General features: G+C 46.8%; 1 protein-coding gene across 1 annotated transcript; it reads left to right on the top strand.

Annotated features, from left to right (window-relative positions):
* Window positions 1-3,798: 3,798 nt before the first annotated feature.
* On the top strand, window positions 3,799-9,736 carry LOC100277402 (uncharacterized). Its single transcript, NM_001373996.1, has 10 exons — window positions 3,799-4,043; window positions 4,618-4,810; window positions 4,889-5,046; window positions 5,166-5,311; window positions 6,098-6,160; window positions 6,263-6,355; window positions 8,247-8,408; window positions 8,551-8,648; window positions 8,727-8,887; window positions 9,102-9,736. The coding sequence occupies exons 1-10, from the start codon at window positions 3,851-3,853 to the stop codon at window positions 9,422-9,424; spliced, it is 1,590 nt and encodes a 529-aa protein (NP_001360925.1). The 5' UTR covers window positions 3,799-3,850; the 3' UTR covers window positions 9,425-9,736.
* The last annotated feature ends 6,706 nt before the right edge of the window (window positions 9,737-16,442 follow it).

The raw sequence follows: 16,442 nt of genomic DNA on the forward strand, positions 1-16,442 counted from the left end.
CAACAGGGACCGGGAAAGGGGGATACCCCGAAAAGGATCCTTCTCCGCGAAGGAACCGGGCTCCGAGCCCCCCCTACTGATCAGGGGTTCGAAGGCTGGCCCTCCGAAGGGTTCAACAGTCGCCTCAGATCGCGTGGGTCCGACACCCACTACTGGTCAGGGGTTCGAAGGCCAGCCCCCCGAAGGGTTCCATGGCCGCCTCAGGCTACTCGGGCTCCGCGCCCATTACTGATCAGGGGTTCGAAGGCTGGCCCCCGAAGGGTTCACAGTCGCCTCAGACACCGAGCGAGGGATGGCCAGGGGTACGTTCGATACATAACCGAGGCTCGGGCTGCGCTCCCGAGGTACCCTAGGACATTTCCGAGACCAGCGGGAACGATCTTGTAACGGAATCCCATCGGAGGGAGGCATCGAGCCCTCGGACCCCGTCGCCAGGGGACCGGGTCCGGCAAATCACCCGCAGGTACTTTTGGGCGTGCCTCTGGGCCCCTAGCCGACCCCCAACGAACGGGGCACGGACGTCCACTCGGATTACCCGCTTGCAGCTCACCGGAGACACCATGTTCGGTGCCCATCGAGGGTAACATGGCGCACTCCCCCCCTCCTCCTTGCGGAAAGGCGACGTAGGGGCGTATGTAAAAAGTCGAGTCTGTCCCTGATCGTCCTCTCGCCCTGTGCAGAGGCTCGGGGGCTGCTCTCGCAAAAACCGGCTCCGGCCAAACCGTTGACAGCGTCAACATACCAGCCCGAGAGCTTGGGCCCCGACTGTGCACCCGGGCTACGGCCAGTTCGCATGAGGGAACGACCAGACCAGCCGAAGCATTACGCAAGGTATTAAGACCTCGAAGGAGTGTAACCACTCCTCCGAGGCCTCGGGGGCTACACCCGGCGGGTGCGCTCGCGCGCACCCACCGGAACAAAATGCAACCGAGAAAGGCTGGTCCCCTTGCAAAAAAGTGCGACGAAAGCCTCCAAGCGAGTGCTAACACTCCCTTCGAGGCTCGGGGGCTACTGTCGGGGACCATAATTAGGGGTACCCTCAAGACGCCTAATTCTCAGCTGGTAACCCCCATCAGCATAAAGCTGCAAAGGCCTGATGGGTACGATTAAGTCAGGGATCAGTCCACACGAGTGACTCGATCACGCTTCACCCGAGCCTAGCCTCGGCCAAGGGCGACCGACCTCGAGAGACTTCCGTCTCGCCCGAGGCCCCCCTTTTACGGCGGACACATCACCAGCTCGCCCGAGGCCTTGGCTTCGCTCAGAAGCAACCTTGACTAAATCGCCACACCGACTGACCAAGTTGCAGGAGCATTTAACGCAAAGGTGGCCTGATGACTTTATCCTGACACGCGCCCCCCCGGCAGAGCTGAAGTGACCGCCGTCACTCCACCGCTCCTCTGACCAATCTGACGGGACAGCGCCGCCTGCGCCACTCCGACTGCGGTGCCACTCGACAGAGTGAGTCTGACAGGCAGTCAGGCCTTGCCAAAGGCGCCACGGCGAACTCCGCTCCGCCCGACCCCAGGGCTCGGACTCGGGCTAAGACCCGGAAGACGGCGAACTCCGCTCCGCCCGACCCCAGGGCTCGGACTCGGGCTAAGACCCGGAAGACGGCGAACTCCGCTCCGCCCGACCCCAGGGCTCGGACTCGGGCTAAGACCCGGAAGACGGCGAACTCCGCTCCGCCCGACCCCAGGGCTCGGACTCGGGCTAAGACCCGGAAGACGGCGAACTCCGCTCCGCCCGACCCCAGGGCTCGGACTCGGGCTAAGACCCGGAAGACGGCGAACTCCGCTCCGCCCGACCCCAGGGCTCGGACTCGGGCTAAGACCCGGAAGACGGCGAACTCCGCTCCGCCCGACCCCAGGGCTCGGACTCGGGCTAAGACCCGGAAGACGGCGAACTCCGCTCCGCCCGACCCCAGGGCTCGGACTCGGGCTAAGACCCGGAAGACGACGAAACTCCGCCTCGCCCGACCCCAGGGCTCGGACTCCGCCCTAGCCTCGGCCGAACGACTTCCGCCTCGCCCGACCCCATGGCTCGGGCTCGGCCTCGGCGACAGAAGACAGACTCAACCTCGGCTTCGGAGGAGCCCCCACGTCACCCTGCCTAGGGCACAGACCCGCCACGTCAACAGGAAGCGCCATCATCATCCTACCCCGAATCGACTCGGGTCACGGAGAACAAGACCGGCATCCCATCCGGCCAGCTCCGCCGGATGGGCAATGATGGCGCTCCACAAGCTCTGTGACGACGGCGGCCCCCAGCTCTCTTACGGAAGCAGGACGACGTCAGCAGGGACTCGACCGCTCCAACAGCTGTCCCTCCGCCAGGCTCCGTCGCACCTCCGACAGCCACGACATCACGCCAGCAAGGTGCCAAGATCTCTCCGGCTGCCACATTGGCATGTACTTAGGGCGCTAGCTCTCTCTCCGCTAGACACGTAGCACTCTGCTACACCCCCCATTGTACACCTGGATCCTCTCCTTACGACTATAAAAGGGAGGACCAGGGCCTTCTTAGAGAAGGTTGGCCGCGCGGGACCGAGGACGGGACAGGCGCTCTCTTGGGGCCGCTCGCTTCCCTCACCCGCGTGGACGCTTGTAACCCCCCTACTGCAAGCGCACCTGACCTGGGCGCGGGACGAACACGAAGGTCGCGGGACTTCCACCTCTCTCACGCTCGACTCCGGCCACCTCGCCTCTCCCCCCTTCGCGCTCGCCCACACGCTCGACCCATCTGGGTTGGGGCACGCAGCACACTCACTCGTCGGCTTAGGGACCCCCCTGTCTCGAAACGCCGACAGTGGAGTTGTGGATTCTGGATTGTAATAAACTAATGAACTTAGGAGCTGGGCTGCACTCTTTTTTCCTTCTTAGGGTTGATTTGGTGACAAGGGGATCCCGGGAGGATCGGAGGGGATTGAGGGGGAAATGAACTAATTTCTCCCTCAATCCCTTCCGATCCTCCCGGGATCCCGGATCACCAAATCAGCTCTTAGGGTTTTCTCACGAGGTGTGAGTTTTTACTTAAGAAGGTTTTTAATGAGGTGGCCATTGCACTAACAGCTCCATATAATTTTTATTTGCATATTTGTGTCTGTGAGTGATCTGTTCTAACTTGTGTTATCTATTTTCTATGTGTGTAATATGTTTTGTATGTAATCTGTGGAATCCTATGATCTGTGTGTAACCTATGCAATATTATATATTTTGTGTAATCTGTGGCAGCATGTTGTAACTTGTAATCTATGCAATATTATATATTTTGTGTAATATGTGGCAGCATGTGATTTATATATTTTTAATCTGTGTAATTTATATAATTTATAACTGGTCTGTTATGCATTGAGTTTTTTTGGGCGGGCCAGTGTGTGGCACAGCCCATTTGGCACGGTGGGCTTTCGGGCCGGCCCGATACAATCTTAACATGGACGTGTCGTGCGTGGGCATACGGCTAAGCACGTGGACCAGCACGGCCCGACCCGATCCATTAACGGGTCATATCTGGCCCGACACTATTTGGACCGGGCCGAATCGGATTCAGGTCGTGCCCGTACCGGGTGGCCCGTTTGGACATCTATACCCGCCCCTTGTCGTATGCCCCGTGGTCGTAATTTCCTAGCAAAAGCCCCACGTCTTCCGCGACGCTGGCCCCTCTCGTCAGCCACAATAGTAATGCTTAGTACCCGCTAGAACTTCCTCGTTAAGCTGCTTCCTCCTATTAAACACGTCTTCCACAAACCACCAAAGAGTTGAGCTGCTTGCTTGAATTCCCGGGGTTATCAAAAGGGGGGCTTGCTTGAATTTAAAGCCCTGCCATCTGCCCCGGAGCGCCGCCGCGCGAGATGCCCCCCACCGCCACCGAAGCCACCTCGTCGTCGGCGACCAGTGCCACCTCGTCCACGGATGCCGACGCCCCGGGCCCCACCTCGCCATCGCCGTCCCGGCGCGCGGCGCCCACTCTGCTCCTCGTCGCCTTCCTCGCCGCACTCCTCATCTTCTCCACCGGCGACGATGCCACGGCGCAGCCGCTCAACGGTATCGTAAGCCTTCGTCTTGTTCTGGGACTGCGTTCGTATGCGCTGGCGCGCGGCGGTTGTGTCGTCTAGCGGTCTAGGGTTTAGGATTTTGCGTTGGCTCAGGATTTAGGTTGTGGGATGCTGCGACTGTATGCCCGATTTTAAATAATGCGAGCGGCTTAGTTTCCAAAGACTGGAAGTTGCATCTTACTTCATGAATAAATATTCAATCATACGCTGCATTGCTGGGAATCGAGAATGGGTTCGTTCTGTTGGTAACTGTTGCTGTAGTTTAATAGCCTGCCTTTGGGAATCAAGCTCGGATATTGTTGGGATTGTGTTCTATCACATATTAACATGTCCGAGCAGGCCCAAAGCTAGACACAGTAGCCCTTTTTATTTTGTTTCTTCTGAGATTTTCTACCTGTAGTCCTTTTATGTTCTTGTTGTAGCTTGGCGATTGTCTATGCCTGGTAAGTGATGATTTGACGAAATTCCTGTTGATAACTTAACATTAGTGTGTATATTTATTCTTGGAATCTGTTTGATAGTCGTCGGTATGATGCTCTTTATTAAATTGGTTACTACTACAGGTGTAAGCTTGCAAAACCCAGAGGTTTCATTTGTTCCCTCCCCCTTGGCTGGACAATTTTGTGAGCGAGTCCTACTATCTGGAGTGCCAAGGTTACATCTTGATAGTTATGCAAGCCAAATTCGTGTCAAAATGAATGTGTCTCAATCTATTCCTGAGAAGTTCCATTGGAAAATAGAGGTTTGCTTTCATAGGTAAGTCATGCTTTGACTCCACACTGTAAATGTAGGCATTCTCCGTCTTCGAAAAATTGAAGCTGTTTATCTTTGCAGGAATGCCTCTATGGGTTTATGCCAGTGTGAGGCGGGTGAGTGGCAAGGTTTTCAAGGTGGGATGTGGACTGCTGTAAGTTCTCCATATGGAAACAAATATGTTGATCTGAAATTGGCTGATAAGAAACCTGCTAGGTTCACTCTTTCCATTCAGGAAGGTAAGGAACTAAGGATTGTCCACGAAAACAATTCCTTTTTTTTCTTTTCAGTGATAAACTAAGTGCATTGAGTACTATTCTCTCTAAATCATTAGTTGTTGTTTCATATACCTATGCAGAGTTTCAGAAATGGCGTCTGGCTTGCCTTGGTATTGGATTTGTATTGCTATTCCTGTCACCAATTATTAGCAAATGGGTTCCCTTTTACTATAGCAGCTCTATGGCTCTTGGAATCCTGGCTGTTGTTCTTATTGTTATTTTCCAGGTATATTTTCTCAAAAATATTTATATCTTTCAGTAATAAATATTTGTTTCCATTGATACTACCAACTATAACCATTTCATTCTTCATTACTAAATAATGGAATGTAATACTTTATTGCCAGAGAGATATTGTCATAACAGTGTGTTAGACTGTTAGCCTCTTGATGTACCTTATTCAAGAAGCATTTTAAGTTTTCAATTAAGTTTTTGTAACTTGAGATCTTGGAGAGAACATGGCTTGTTGTGTTAATAGACTTAGTACCTGCTTGCCGTGATCAGAGGGAAAGATAAAATAAACATGTTATGTGTTATTGTTTCTCTCCTTTGAAAGAATATTATTTCTTTTATGATCCTGATATTGCATTGAGCTCTTTGATGCTGTCTAGTTTTTTATTCCTCGAACAAATACTGTCCAGTTTATTTAGAGGTCCACCGTGTACCATTGCCCATGATCACCTGAATACTTGTGAATCGGCTTCATGCTTTCGAATATTATCATTTTGAATATCAACAGTGACCAGACAATTTCCCTGGTACTGAACTTGGTATCACCTATATATCTAGTCTTTTTTCTCAAGAAATTTGCTGACTGCTAGTTTATATTGATCGTATAATGTTAAAATTTTGATTCATTTATAACTTTCCCATTAGATTTTGGAACATGTACATGTTCTGGTTGGTTAAGCCAATAGTGCTGTTATTTTCCAAAATGCTGAAAAAAACTGCAAATTTTGGTGTACTTTTTTTATGATAACAATATTGATGTCTGACCCTGCCTTCACTTTAGGGGATGAAACTGCTACCAATGGGCAGGAAGAGTTTATTTTACCTTGCAATTTATGGATCTGTGGTAATTACCTTGTACCTACACCATTTTGCAGCTATTTGAATAGACACATCTCACTAGTTATTTGTACTCATTCATTTTCTTTTTCTTTTTACTGACTTATAGTTAGGTGTTGGTTCCTATGCTGTACACTACTTCTCAACATTGGTCTCTTCTATTCTTGAAAACTTCGGCTTGAGTGAAGAGTTATACAACCCTGTAAGTAAATTCTTCTTGCATGTTTTCTAATAATAAATCAACTGACTAAAAAAAGACGGACCTAGTGTTAGCGGTTCCCACATTTTGCTGAGAGGCTGCGTCGAACCTAGGGGCTTCTCACCTGCACTAGGCCTGTATTTCTAATAAATCAACTAAAATAAAAAGGGGCGGACCCAGTGTTGGAGGCTCTCACATGAGTGGGGTCTGGGGAAGGGATAAATTGAGGCATCGAACCTGAGACCCGGTGACTTAGTGAGACAGTTCTCACCACTATGCCAGACCTGTCCTTCTAATAAATCAACTAACATTTTTATTAATTCCCCTTTTTTGCTTGCATAGTATTATTTACTGTTTTTTTTGTCTTCTGGATATTGGTTTTTCTAATGTTTGTTCCATCAGAAATGAAGCACACCAGTTTATTTAGTAGTCCTAGTATCTTTATCATTAAGTGACTTTGCAAACTTGAAATAATCATGGAAAGTAGAGCATGTGTATCAAGTTGCAAGGAAGTTTTTGTTTGTTCTGATTTTTTTGGACCTGATCATAGTAACTGATAGCCTGAACCCTGAGTTTATTACTTATAGATAGATTCATTGATTCAATATGCCCAATTGTCGATTATAACTACAGCCTTTGTAAGCTAAATTGGTCTATATCCTGCTAATGCTTTACATTTACCAAGGTGCACATTAGACCTACCTCAATATTTATTGTTATGATTGGAACGCAGTCTGCAAAGATAAAATGGGCAGACCTTGCGAAAGGGCCTCTAGCTGAGTTGGTTAGGTGGTTTGAGTAACATTCCTTAGGTCCCGAGTTTGACTCTTGAGTTCGACTCCCCGTGGGAGCGAATTTTAGGTTGTGGTTAAAAAAATCCCCTCGTCTGTCCCACGTCAAAGCCCATGTCTAAGGTCCGGCTCTGGTTGCGGTCGTTCTCACATGGGCTACGGTGCCGCTGTGTATGGGTGGGGCAGGGGTTCGAGGGTTTTCTCAACCTGCATAAGAAGGTCTTCTTAATATAATGCCGTGAGAGCGGTCTTACCCCTGCAGGTCGAGTTTTTTTAAAAAAGGGCAGACCTAGTGTCAGAGGCCCCCACATGAGTGGGATTTGGTAAAGGGATAAACCAAGGTAAGTATTTCTCCCACAAATGTGAAGAGTCTGTTTCGAACTTGTGACTTGGTGACTCAGACAGATAGCGGTCTCACGGCTGTACTAGGCCTGCCCTTCTTAACAATTCTGCAAAGATGACTTGTGTATTTCTGACTCCTGACGTTAGCCAGTCATTATCTAGATACTTTGATGGTGTATCAGATAAGTGTAAACAATATGGAAGTTAATAGTGTATTACATGCATTTGCATTACTATATGGCAGTGCGGTTACTTCTAACATCAGAAGCTTGTTTTCTTTTAATGAAGTTTGAAACTTTGACCTACAAAGCCTACAAGTTACAAGAGCATAATTTCAGATCTACTGCCCCATTTATCTGTTCGGTGCACTGTGGAAAAATGATGGTTTGAGTTTTTATTTTTATTTGTTGTTTACCTTCCATATAAAACCTAATTTGTGTGCAAAAACATAGCGCACTGCATATAGAGTTTCATGACTTTATTCGAGACCATGCCAGTTGGGTCATAACTCATAATTGACACGTATTTATGGGACACTGTTATTCATAAAGATGAGGTATCTGCAAATAGTTACATCACCTCAAATACTGTACATTTGCGGTTCACCATGCATTTTTTTGGTTATGCTTGTTGACCTGTATGGTACAGTGGACTATTCATTGCTCGTTTAAGTACATCATCAGTCTGTTACATAGTTTTGCCTAGTTAGCTTTACCTGTTATAGAAGTCTGTAAGTAACGTAAGTTAATGATGAATTACAGGTTTCTATCTTCCTGCTGGTAGCAATTGTCTTGACTGGAGCTGGTTTTGGCTATTGGATGGTCAGGAGATTTATCCTTTCCAAAGATGGAAGTGTAGATGCTGGGATAGCGCAGTTTGTGAAGTGGGCTATGCGTGTTGTTGCTACATTTTTCATTATGCAGGTGTGGTTCTATCTTGTTTTTCTTTACTACGCTAAGTATTCGTCTCAAGGACATGTCTGATTTGTATCTTGTCCACTGCTTAGGATAAGGTTGCAGTTAACTGCTTTGAATTTCGTATCTGACGTGCTGTTTATCTTTCCAGAGCACACTTGATCCTCTTCTAGCACTGGTTGCTCTTGCTTTTAGCTGGTGGTTATGCTCTCTGTTGACTACAAAGAAAGTTCAGAAGACCATGACCCAGTGAGTTCCTCAAGTTAATTGTCGTTGATGTTGTATATGTACCTGTTGAAAGTACTGAGTACGATGATTGTTCTGCAGGAAACAAAAGCAATCAAAGGTTCTTTCTCAGCAAATGCTTACTCAAGGATTGCCCACGGGTCCTAAAATCCAGTTTTTAAGTCCATCTAAGACAGGCTTTGGAGGAACCACATCTAGAACTTCCGCCACACAGTATGGTCGGAGCAATTTGGCCAATCGAGGTAACATAACAAGTTTGCAACTTGAAAGTTTTTTGTGCTGGTCTGTAGTCACAGACTCACAGCATTCTTTTTATGATGCTGTTGCCATATCGTTCACATGTTAGAAGTTGTGTTTCATTTGTTTGAGCTAACTGACAGGACCTTTCCACCGATCGAAACTGTTTTATTTCAACGCATTGTAGTGTTTGACTTGGCTAGACACTGGGTTGTGCAGGTATGGTCTGCTCAGCACTTGCAAAGCGCGCAGTGCCCAACGAAGACGAAGACCACTACTCCACCTTCCACAACATCCAGCCACGGAAATATACGAAGCAGGAATGGGAGGACTTCACCCAGGAATCGACTAGGAAGGCGCTTGCGGAGTGCACAGCTACCCCAGAGTTTGCCCAGTGGGTCGGTGACAACGCTCGTCGTCTGCAAGTAGAGAAAGAGGAGGACAACTTGTCAGAGGAAGAGATCATGGAGAGCTCCAGCTCGTCGGAAGAAACTGGGGATGAAGCTGATGGAGCTCCTGGCCTGATCAGACTGTGGGGCTAGCATGCCGGTTGAACTTGTAAGAGCCCCAAGCATATATGCTCCTGCCATTTCACGTGTAAAGAGTAGCAACCGGTCATTTTAACTAGTGTAGCAGCAGGGTAGGGTGGTAGCAGCTGATTGCTTTCGCAGTTGTTGCCACGGTGGCAGTAGTTGGCTAGCCATCTCAGGTCAATTGATGCTAGGTTTAGCTAACTGTCTGTTATCAGCGGATTCTTAGTTCTCTAGAGCTGATATATGTGTAATGGTTTAAACAATCTAATCTGTGACTGGATCCAGCATTTTGTTGATCTGGTTGGAAGTTGGGTCGTTAGCATTTCTTGGCGCTCCATTTCGACGGATGGACTCGTGGACAGCATGTGTGTAGACGGTAGAGTGGATCCCTCACTGTGCAGATGAGATAAGGTCGGCGAGATGCCATGCAGATCGAACGCGCGATGTGGTGCGAAAGCCAAATGCGGATGAGATGAGATAGGATTGTCGTTGCTTGAAGGAACTTGGTAGTTCTCGGCAGATCGAAAGTGTGCCGTGCTGCGAAAACCAAGTCCAGATTGGATGAGATACGACTGTTACCTCTCTTTCGGTTGGATGGGAGGATTTTGACGAAAGGGTAGTAGCCATATTCTTTGCGTCTGCACACACTCATCTGTTCTATCTAGGTACCTGTCATGTTTAAACATCATAAAGCTCATTATAGTTTATATTATTAAACTTAGAAAGCTCCTGAGCAATGATAGAGGTAGCGATGGTCCCCTAAACTTTAAAGAATTATACCATTCTTTCATCTTACGATTGTGATTTTACCCCTTGTCTTTTATTGTTTTAATCACTAATTTTGATTTTCACTAATGGTGTTAAGGAGAGGGGTAAACAGTGAAGCCTTTAAAACAAACAGCAAGTATGACACATTGGTGAAGAATCAAACCACAGTTGGAGACGCAAAGCATCTCCGTTTCACACGCACACATGGGCATGGAATGGAAGGCACGCGCGCGCACACACATGTACCATTTTACTCGTTTGCTTCTCTCCGCTACTGAAAAAACAGTTTGACATGTTATTCAACTTAATCAGTTGTGTATTCATTCTCTTCTTCCAATTTGTAGGAATATATATATAGCAATAATTATAGATTAAAAATTACCAAGATGCCGACAGGGCAGCAGGTGAAATAGAGTTCGCAATCTGCAACGTGATAGGTTTAAACCATTTTTTCGAACAGATATCATTTTTTTTTTCAATCTGCTAAACAAGGTGCTCCCTGAATATGGCCATAACACTAACATTTGCAATAGTAAGATAGTTATGTGAATACTCCCTCCTCGGTTTCAATTTATAATTCGTTTGAATTTTTACCTTGTGTTTGACCGACTCGTCTTATTAAAAAATTCATAATTATTATAAATTTTTAGTGTAGTATTGTTTAGCATATAATATACTTTATTTTTGGCTTTGCATTTTCAGTTTTTCGCGAAAAAATTGAATAAGGTGAGCCGGTCAAACTTGGTCTAAAAATGTCAAACTAATTATAAATTCGGTTGGAGGGAGTAGAAAATATTTAATGTTACTATTAGTAGATGATAAATATTACTGCGAGATGTGGCGGGTGCTGCAAAATAGATGTGGTGTAAAATGGTTACAACGAGAAGTAGTGTTGCTCCCTTAAGATACTAAGCTATCAACACTAACAAATATTTCAAAGTGTATTGGTTTATCTGCCGAATTTTTTGTATTTTAGCCCTTAAACAGAAGTAAATTTACGTTTAGACTAAAAAAATTTTAAATGCAGTTTTGGACCCTTAGCTCGGCGCCATAGGCTGTGGCGCCGAGCTAACACAGCTCGGCGCCACAGCCTATGGTGCCGAGCTGTGTGACATGGCAGCCTGCGTGGCACCTAGCTCGGCGCCACAGATCTTGGCGCCGAGCTAGGAAATAACCGCAAGCCACCTTTCTCCTTTTCCTCTCTGTTACTTTTCACTTCTACCGCGCGCCGCCGTTCCCACGCTCCGGAAATCGCCGCCGCCGCCCGCCCGCCGCCCAGCTCCGGCCTGCCGCCCTGCTCCGAGCTCCTGCTCGACACCGCCGGCCGCCGCGCCCCTGGTCGACACGCTCCGGAATCCCCGCCCGCCCGCCCGGAATCGCCGCGCTCCGGAATCGCCGCCCGGCCGCCCTGCTCGACACCGGCGGCCGTCGCGCCCCTGCTCGCCGCCCGCCCTGCTCGCCGCCCGCCCTGCTCGCCGCCGGTAATTTTTTTTAAATTTCTTATTTAGTAAACTGTTTATTGTTTAGTAAATAGTTAGTAATTTTGTTGTTAGTGTTTATTGTTAGTAAATAGTTAGTAATTTTGTTGTTAGTGTTTATTGTTAGTAAATAGTTAGTAAATAGTTAGTAAGTAGTTAGTAAATAGTTAGTAAACTGTTTATTGTTTAGTAAATAGTTAGTAATTTTGTTGTTAGTGTTTATTGTTAGTAAATAGTTAGTAAATAGTTAGTAATTTTGTTGTTAGTGTTTATTGTTAGTAAATAGTTAGTAAATAGTTAGTAAATAGTTAGTAAACTGTTTATTGTTTAGTAAATAGTTAGTAATTTTGTTGTTAGTGTTTATTAAAATAGTTAGCTAGTTTCTTGTTAGTGCTTAGCATATTGTTAGTGTTTAGTAAATTCTTAGTGTTTAGAAAATATTACATGTTTTCTGTGTTGGCAACCATCGTGTTGTCGTTTATTCGCAGGTTCTATAAACATCACTTTACAGGGGAGGTGCTGCCAAATTTTTTACTGACAATTTTTTTGTACGTAGGTGTTCGTCCGACTTAACCTTCTCCACCGTTAGCTGGAGTCGTATGCGTTCTCAGGTATACATAGTTTTCGTACATTATTTATAGATTATGTAATTTCGTTTGATGTGTTAATTTAATATTTACTATATGGTTATTAGTTAATATATATTTATTACTTAGTAAGTAAGTAGGCTTAAGTATGTAGCCATTATTGAGTTAGTAATCCATTTTTGCAATAGATGGACAGCCTAGTAACACTATACCATGGAGGAAGGGTGGAGATAGATGCTTATGGGAGTGTTACTTTTGATGGTATGAAGATCGTGACCATGTTGTTCGTTGAAAGACCAACTTTTGACCAGCTTTTGGCTCGAGCTCGTGAGGAGATTAGTTGCGACATAAACGACCCTAGAATATCAATTCAGGGTTTGTTGTCCCATATTACATATGGAACAGTTGTCCGACGGTTGATCTCCATTACCTCAGAAGATGATTGGGTGATATATTTAAGAATTGTGAAGACGATGGTTCCACCATGTTTGGATGTGGTTGTTCAAAAGTTACCTGTTAGTCATTGCGGAGGTCCAGTCGGGTTGTCTCCACAAATGCCAAATGCATCTCGTATTGAAGCTCCTTTGGTAGAGCTTCATGAAGAAGTCGTTGTTGTGCCCGATGCTCAATCGGGTCCGCACGAGTATGGGATTTCTCGTTCTATTCCCGGCGTTTGTGGGGCTTCTAATGCGGTGGTACCCCCCCAAGAGATCCCATTGACCCAGGATCCAGTTCACGATCATCCTAGTAAGTGTCTTCGACACATTGTTCGTATCCATCATTATTTCGTTTGATTAGACTTTTTAATGTGGTTTTTCTTGCTCCGACCCGATGCAGGATCTCCACATATCGATAATGCTGATGTTCAGATTGATGTGCCTGTGTCATATAATATGGACAACATATGCAGGGCATCCAATAGTGTTGATGTTCAGATTGAGGATGAGGATGAGCCATATGAGGCTGCACGGGCCGTAGATTCTGATGATGACCGTCCGGTTCAAGAAATGACCGAGCAAGAAATTGAACTCATAAGACGTTTGTGTCCGGAGCGAGACCCTGCAGTACATGAATTTAGCAGTTTAAGTCATTCGACCCGTGCGTATGCTGAAGGACGTGACGATGAACTGCTAGAGGCTCCGGATAACGCCGACAGCATTGAGATTAAGGTTGGCTTACTTTTCAAGGATCTGCCTACACTGAGACGATGGCTACAGGAATATTCTGTGAACCGGAAGAGGCCGTTCAAGGTGAGACATTCGTATGCACAGCGTCGTTACACTGTTGTGTGCGAGGTGCCAGAATGTAATTGGAGGGTATGTGCCCGAGACTCACACTTTCCACCTTCCCTGCGGTGAGATGACCGTGACGCTTGAAGATTGCCAGAAGATTCTTGGTCTCAGCATTATGGGTCGTCCAGTGACAGGTCAGGCATCACCAGGCGGTTGGAGGCAGAGGGTGGAGGCCTTTCTTGGGAGACTGCTTCCGGATGAGCTACGAGGTAGCCACAACACCGGAGTCCCACTGACCTGGCTTAGGCAGAGCTTTGGGCAGTGTCCACCTGGTGCAGATGAGCAGACGGTTGGATACCATTGTCGAGCTTGGATTCTCCATCTCTTTGGGTCAGTTCTTTTTCCAGACGCGACAGGCGACAGCGCGTCATGGATGTTTCTGCCCTGCCTGACTGACTGGGATACGACCGGAGGTTACAGCTGGGCTTCAGCAGTGTTGGCCTTCCTGTACAGGCAACTTTGCGAGGCTTGTCGTCGTTCGTCGAGGACCGCCAGCTTAGGTGGATGTGTCTACCTACTACAGCTGTGGATGTGGGCACACATACCCGTCGGGCGACCCAGAGAGTTTCCTCCTCGTGAGTGGTTCGTGGTAGCCGGACATCGGCTTAAGCCCACGGCTGCTTACCGCTGGGACCAGGTCGAGGAGCCATTCACACGACACCAGCGTGCTTACGTGGAGTACTCAAACGAGCTCGACGCACTTACTCCTTCGATGGTGAGTTATCTCCTTTTTCTTTTTACATGTCCTTTCTACTTTTATCACACGACATCAGCGTGCTTACATGGGCTTTCTAAAACTTTTGCAGGTGACTTGGCAACCGTATCTTGATCCATATTTCGCCAGCATACAGTTGAGCAGCATGTGCTCAATAGACGAGGACATCTACCTCATGAGGTGTCCCCTCATCTGTTTTTATGCTGTTGAGTACCACTTGCCCCACAGAGTTGCTCGACAGTTCGGATTGCGCCAGGAGTTTCCGGTGGAGCCATTCTCGACTTCAATAGAACTTCATAAGTGAGTTACTACATGCACTTGTTATTCTAACTAATAATTGAAATATCAGTTAGTCGCTAATATATGGTTCTAACTTTTGCAGGTTCGACAGACAGAGACAGAAGAAGGTCACGGACTTCGAGACGCACCATCGTGATTACATTGATGAATGGAACCAGCAGGGGGATCTGAACTATGAGAATGACCAGGCGCACACAAACTACAACTTCCGGAGGTATTTGATTTGGTATTCTGGTGTGACTAGGTGCAAACTGAAGGGACAGTGGACAGCAGCAGACTACGCCGAGCAAGAATCGTCAGACGACGAAGACACAGCTTTCGACATAGCTGCTCGGCACGGATCCCAAATTGAGGCTGCTCCAATCCTTGATAGAGTGGTAACTATTTCTTTACTAAAATTAGAGATTTCAATTCAATGTTTTATGTCTACTTTTGAGCATCCTAATGTCTTAACTTGTGATAGGGAAACTCTATGCTCGTATCTGTTGTTGAACTCGAGCGTATCTCACAGAGAACTTCATATACTACTACGCTATCGTTACTATCAGTGAGTATCAATGTCTAACAGAAAACTTGTTTATTTGTATGTTGTAACATATGTCTTTAACTAACATTTCGATTACAGAGGGTATCACGTCGTCTTCGTCGAGCAGCGGCTCGGTGTGGATGCCGGTCTCTAGCGGGCGTTGACGTGCAGCTGCCTGTGCCTCGTATGCAGCAGGACGTTCAGCCTCCCATTTGTGCAGTTGGACCATCTACAGCAGGACTCAGCTCGTCGCGATCGACGCGGGACACGTTTGAGAACGTGGGCCAGGACGACGACGACGACGACGACGACGATGACGACGACGACGACGCTGGCGCTGGCGCTGGCGCCGCAGGACAGGTGGAGATTGGACCGTCTCAGTTGCAGGATGCTCCTACAACTCAGCCATCACAGCTGACACCACGTAGAAGGCGTCCACGAGACCCTTACACTCCAGGCACCGACGCTCTTGGGGCCAAGGGCAAGGGTAAGACTAGGAGGAAATGAATACTTTTGTGATATGGACTGTGTGATTTGGACTCATGCTGGAGACGTTGTAATATGAACTATGTTATGTGTTTTGGACTATGTGTTGGGGAACTTGTATTTTGGACTTTGTTTGTGGACATTATATGAAGAACTATGTTCTGTGGATGTTTTTATATTCGATGTTATTTTGTGATGTATTATATGTTGAAATGCTTATATGTCTTATAATATGTGATTATTTGAACTGTGGTTGTTAATAAAACAAGGGGAACTCTTGCAAAATTTTTTTGTGAACTGTAAAAAACATAATAAGCAATAAGTAACGCATCTTTAGAGTTCTAAATTATTTTTGATACGTAAATACTACATAATAGGCTACAATTCTTCAGTCTGAATCACAATCTATGAGTAACTCATCTTCGGAGTCATCCGTCGCGCAATCCTCAACAACAACTTCATTCCACTTGCTGCATTGTCCTGCATCACACTTGTCACCAGTTCTTTTGTAATAATTGGCTTCTGCTTCATCTGCAGCTTGGGAGAATAAATTGTACTAACATAATTATAATATCATTTATCTCACTTACTTCCCTTGAGGCGATCAGCAAGATTATCCAACATCTGTTTCTCGGCTTGAGCCGCTTCCCATTCCCTTGCATCCTGTGCTCTCTTCTCATCTGCCGCCTTCAACCTCCTATACTCTGCACGCTTCGGGCTATCATAAAAGGCAGATTTTGCTTCCCTACGCATGTCGCGTATGCGATCGTTAATGTACGAATCAACGAGTCGAGATCCACAACGCATCTTCTGTCCCATTATTCTCTTGGACTCTATTGTGCGCATCACCTCTCCTTTGTCGTCGTAACTCTCCC

The sequence above is a fragment of the Zea mays genome, chromosome 1 (assembly GCF_902167145.1).
Source record: "Zea mays cultivar B73 chromosome 1, Zm-B73-REFERENCE-NAM-5.0, whole genome shotgun sequence".
Taxonomy (NCBI): domain Eukaryota; kingdom Viridiplantae; phylum Streptophyta; class Magnoliopsida; order Poales; family Poaceae; genus Zea; species Zea mays.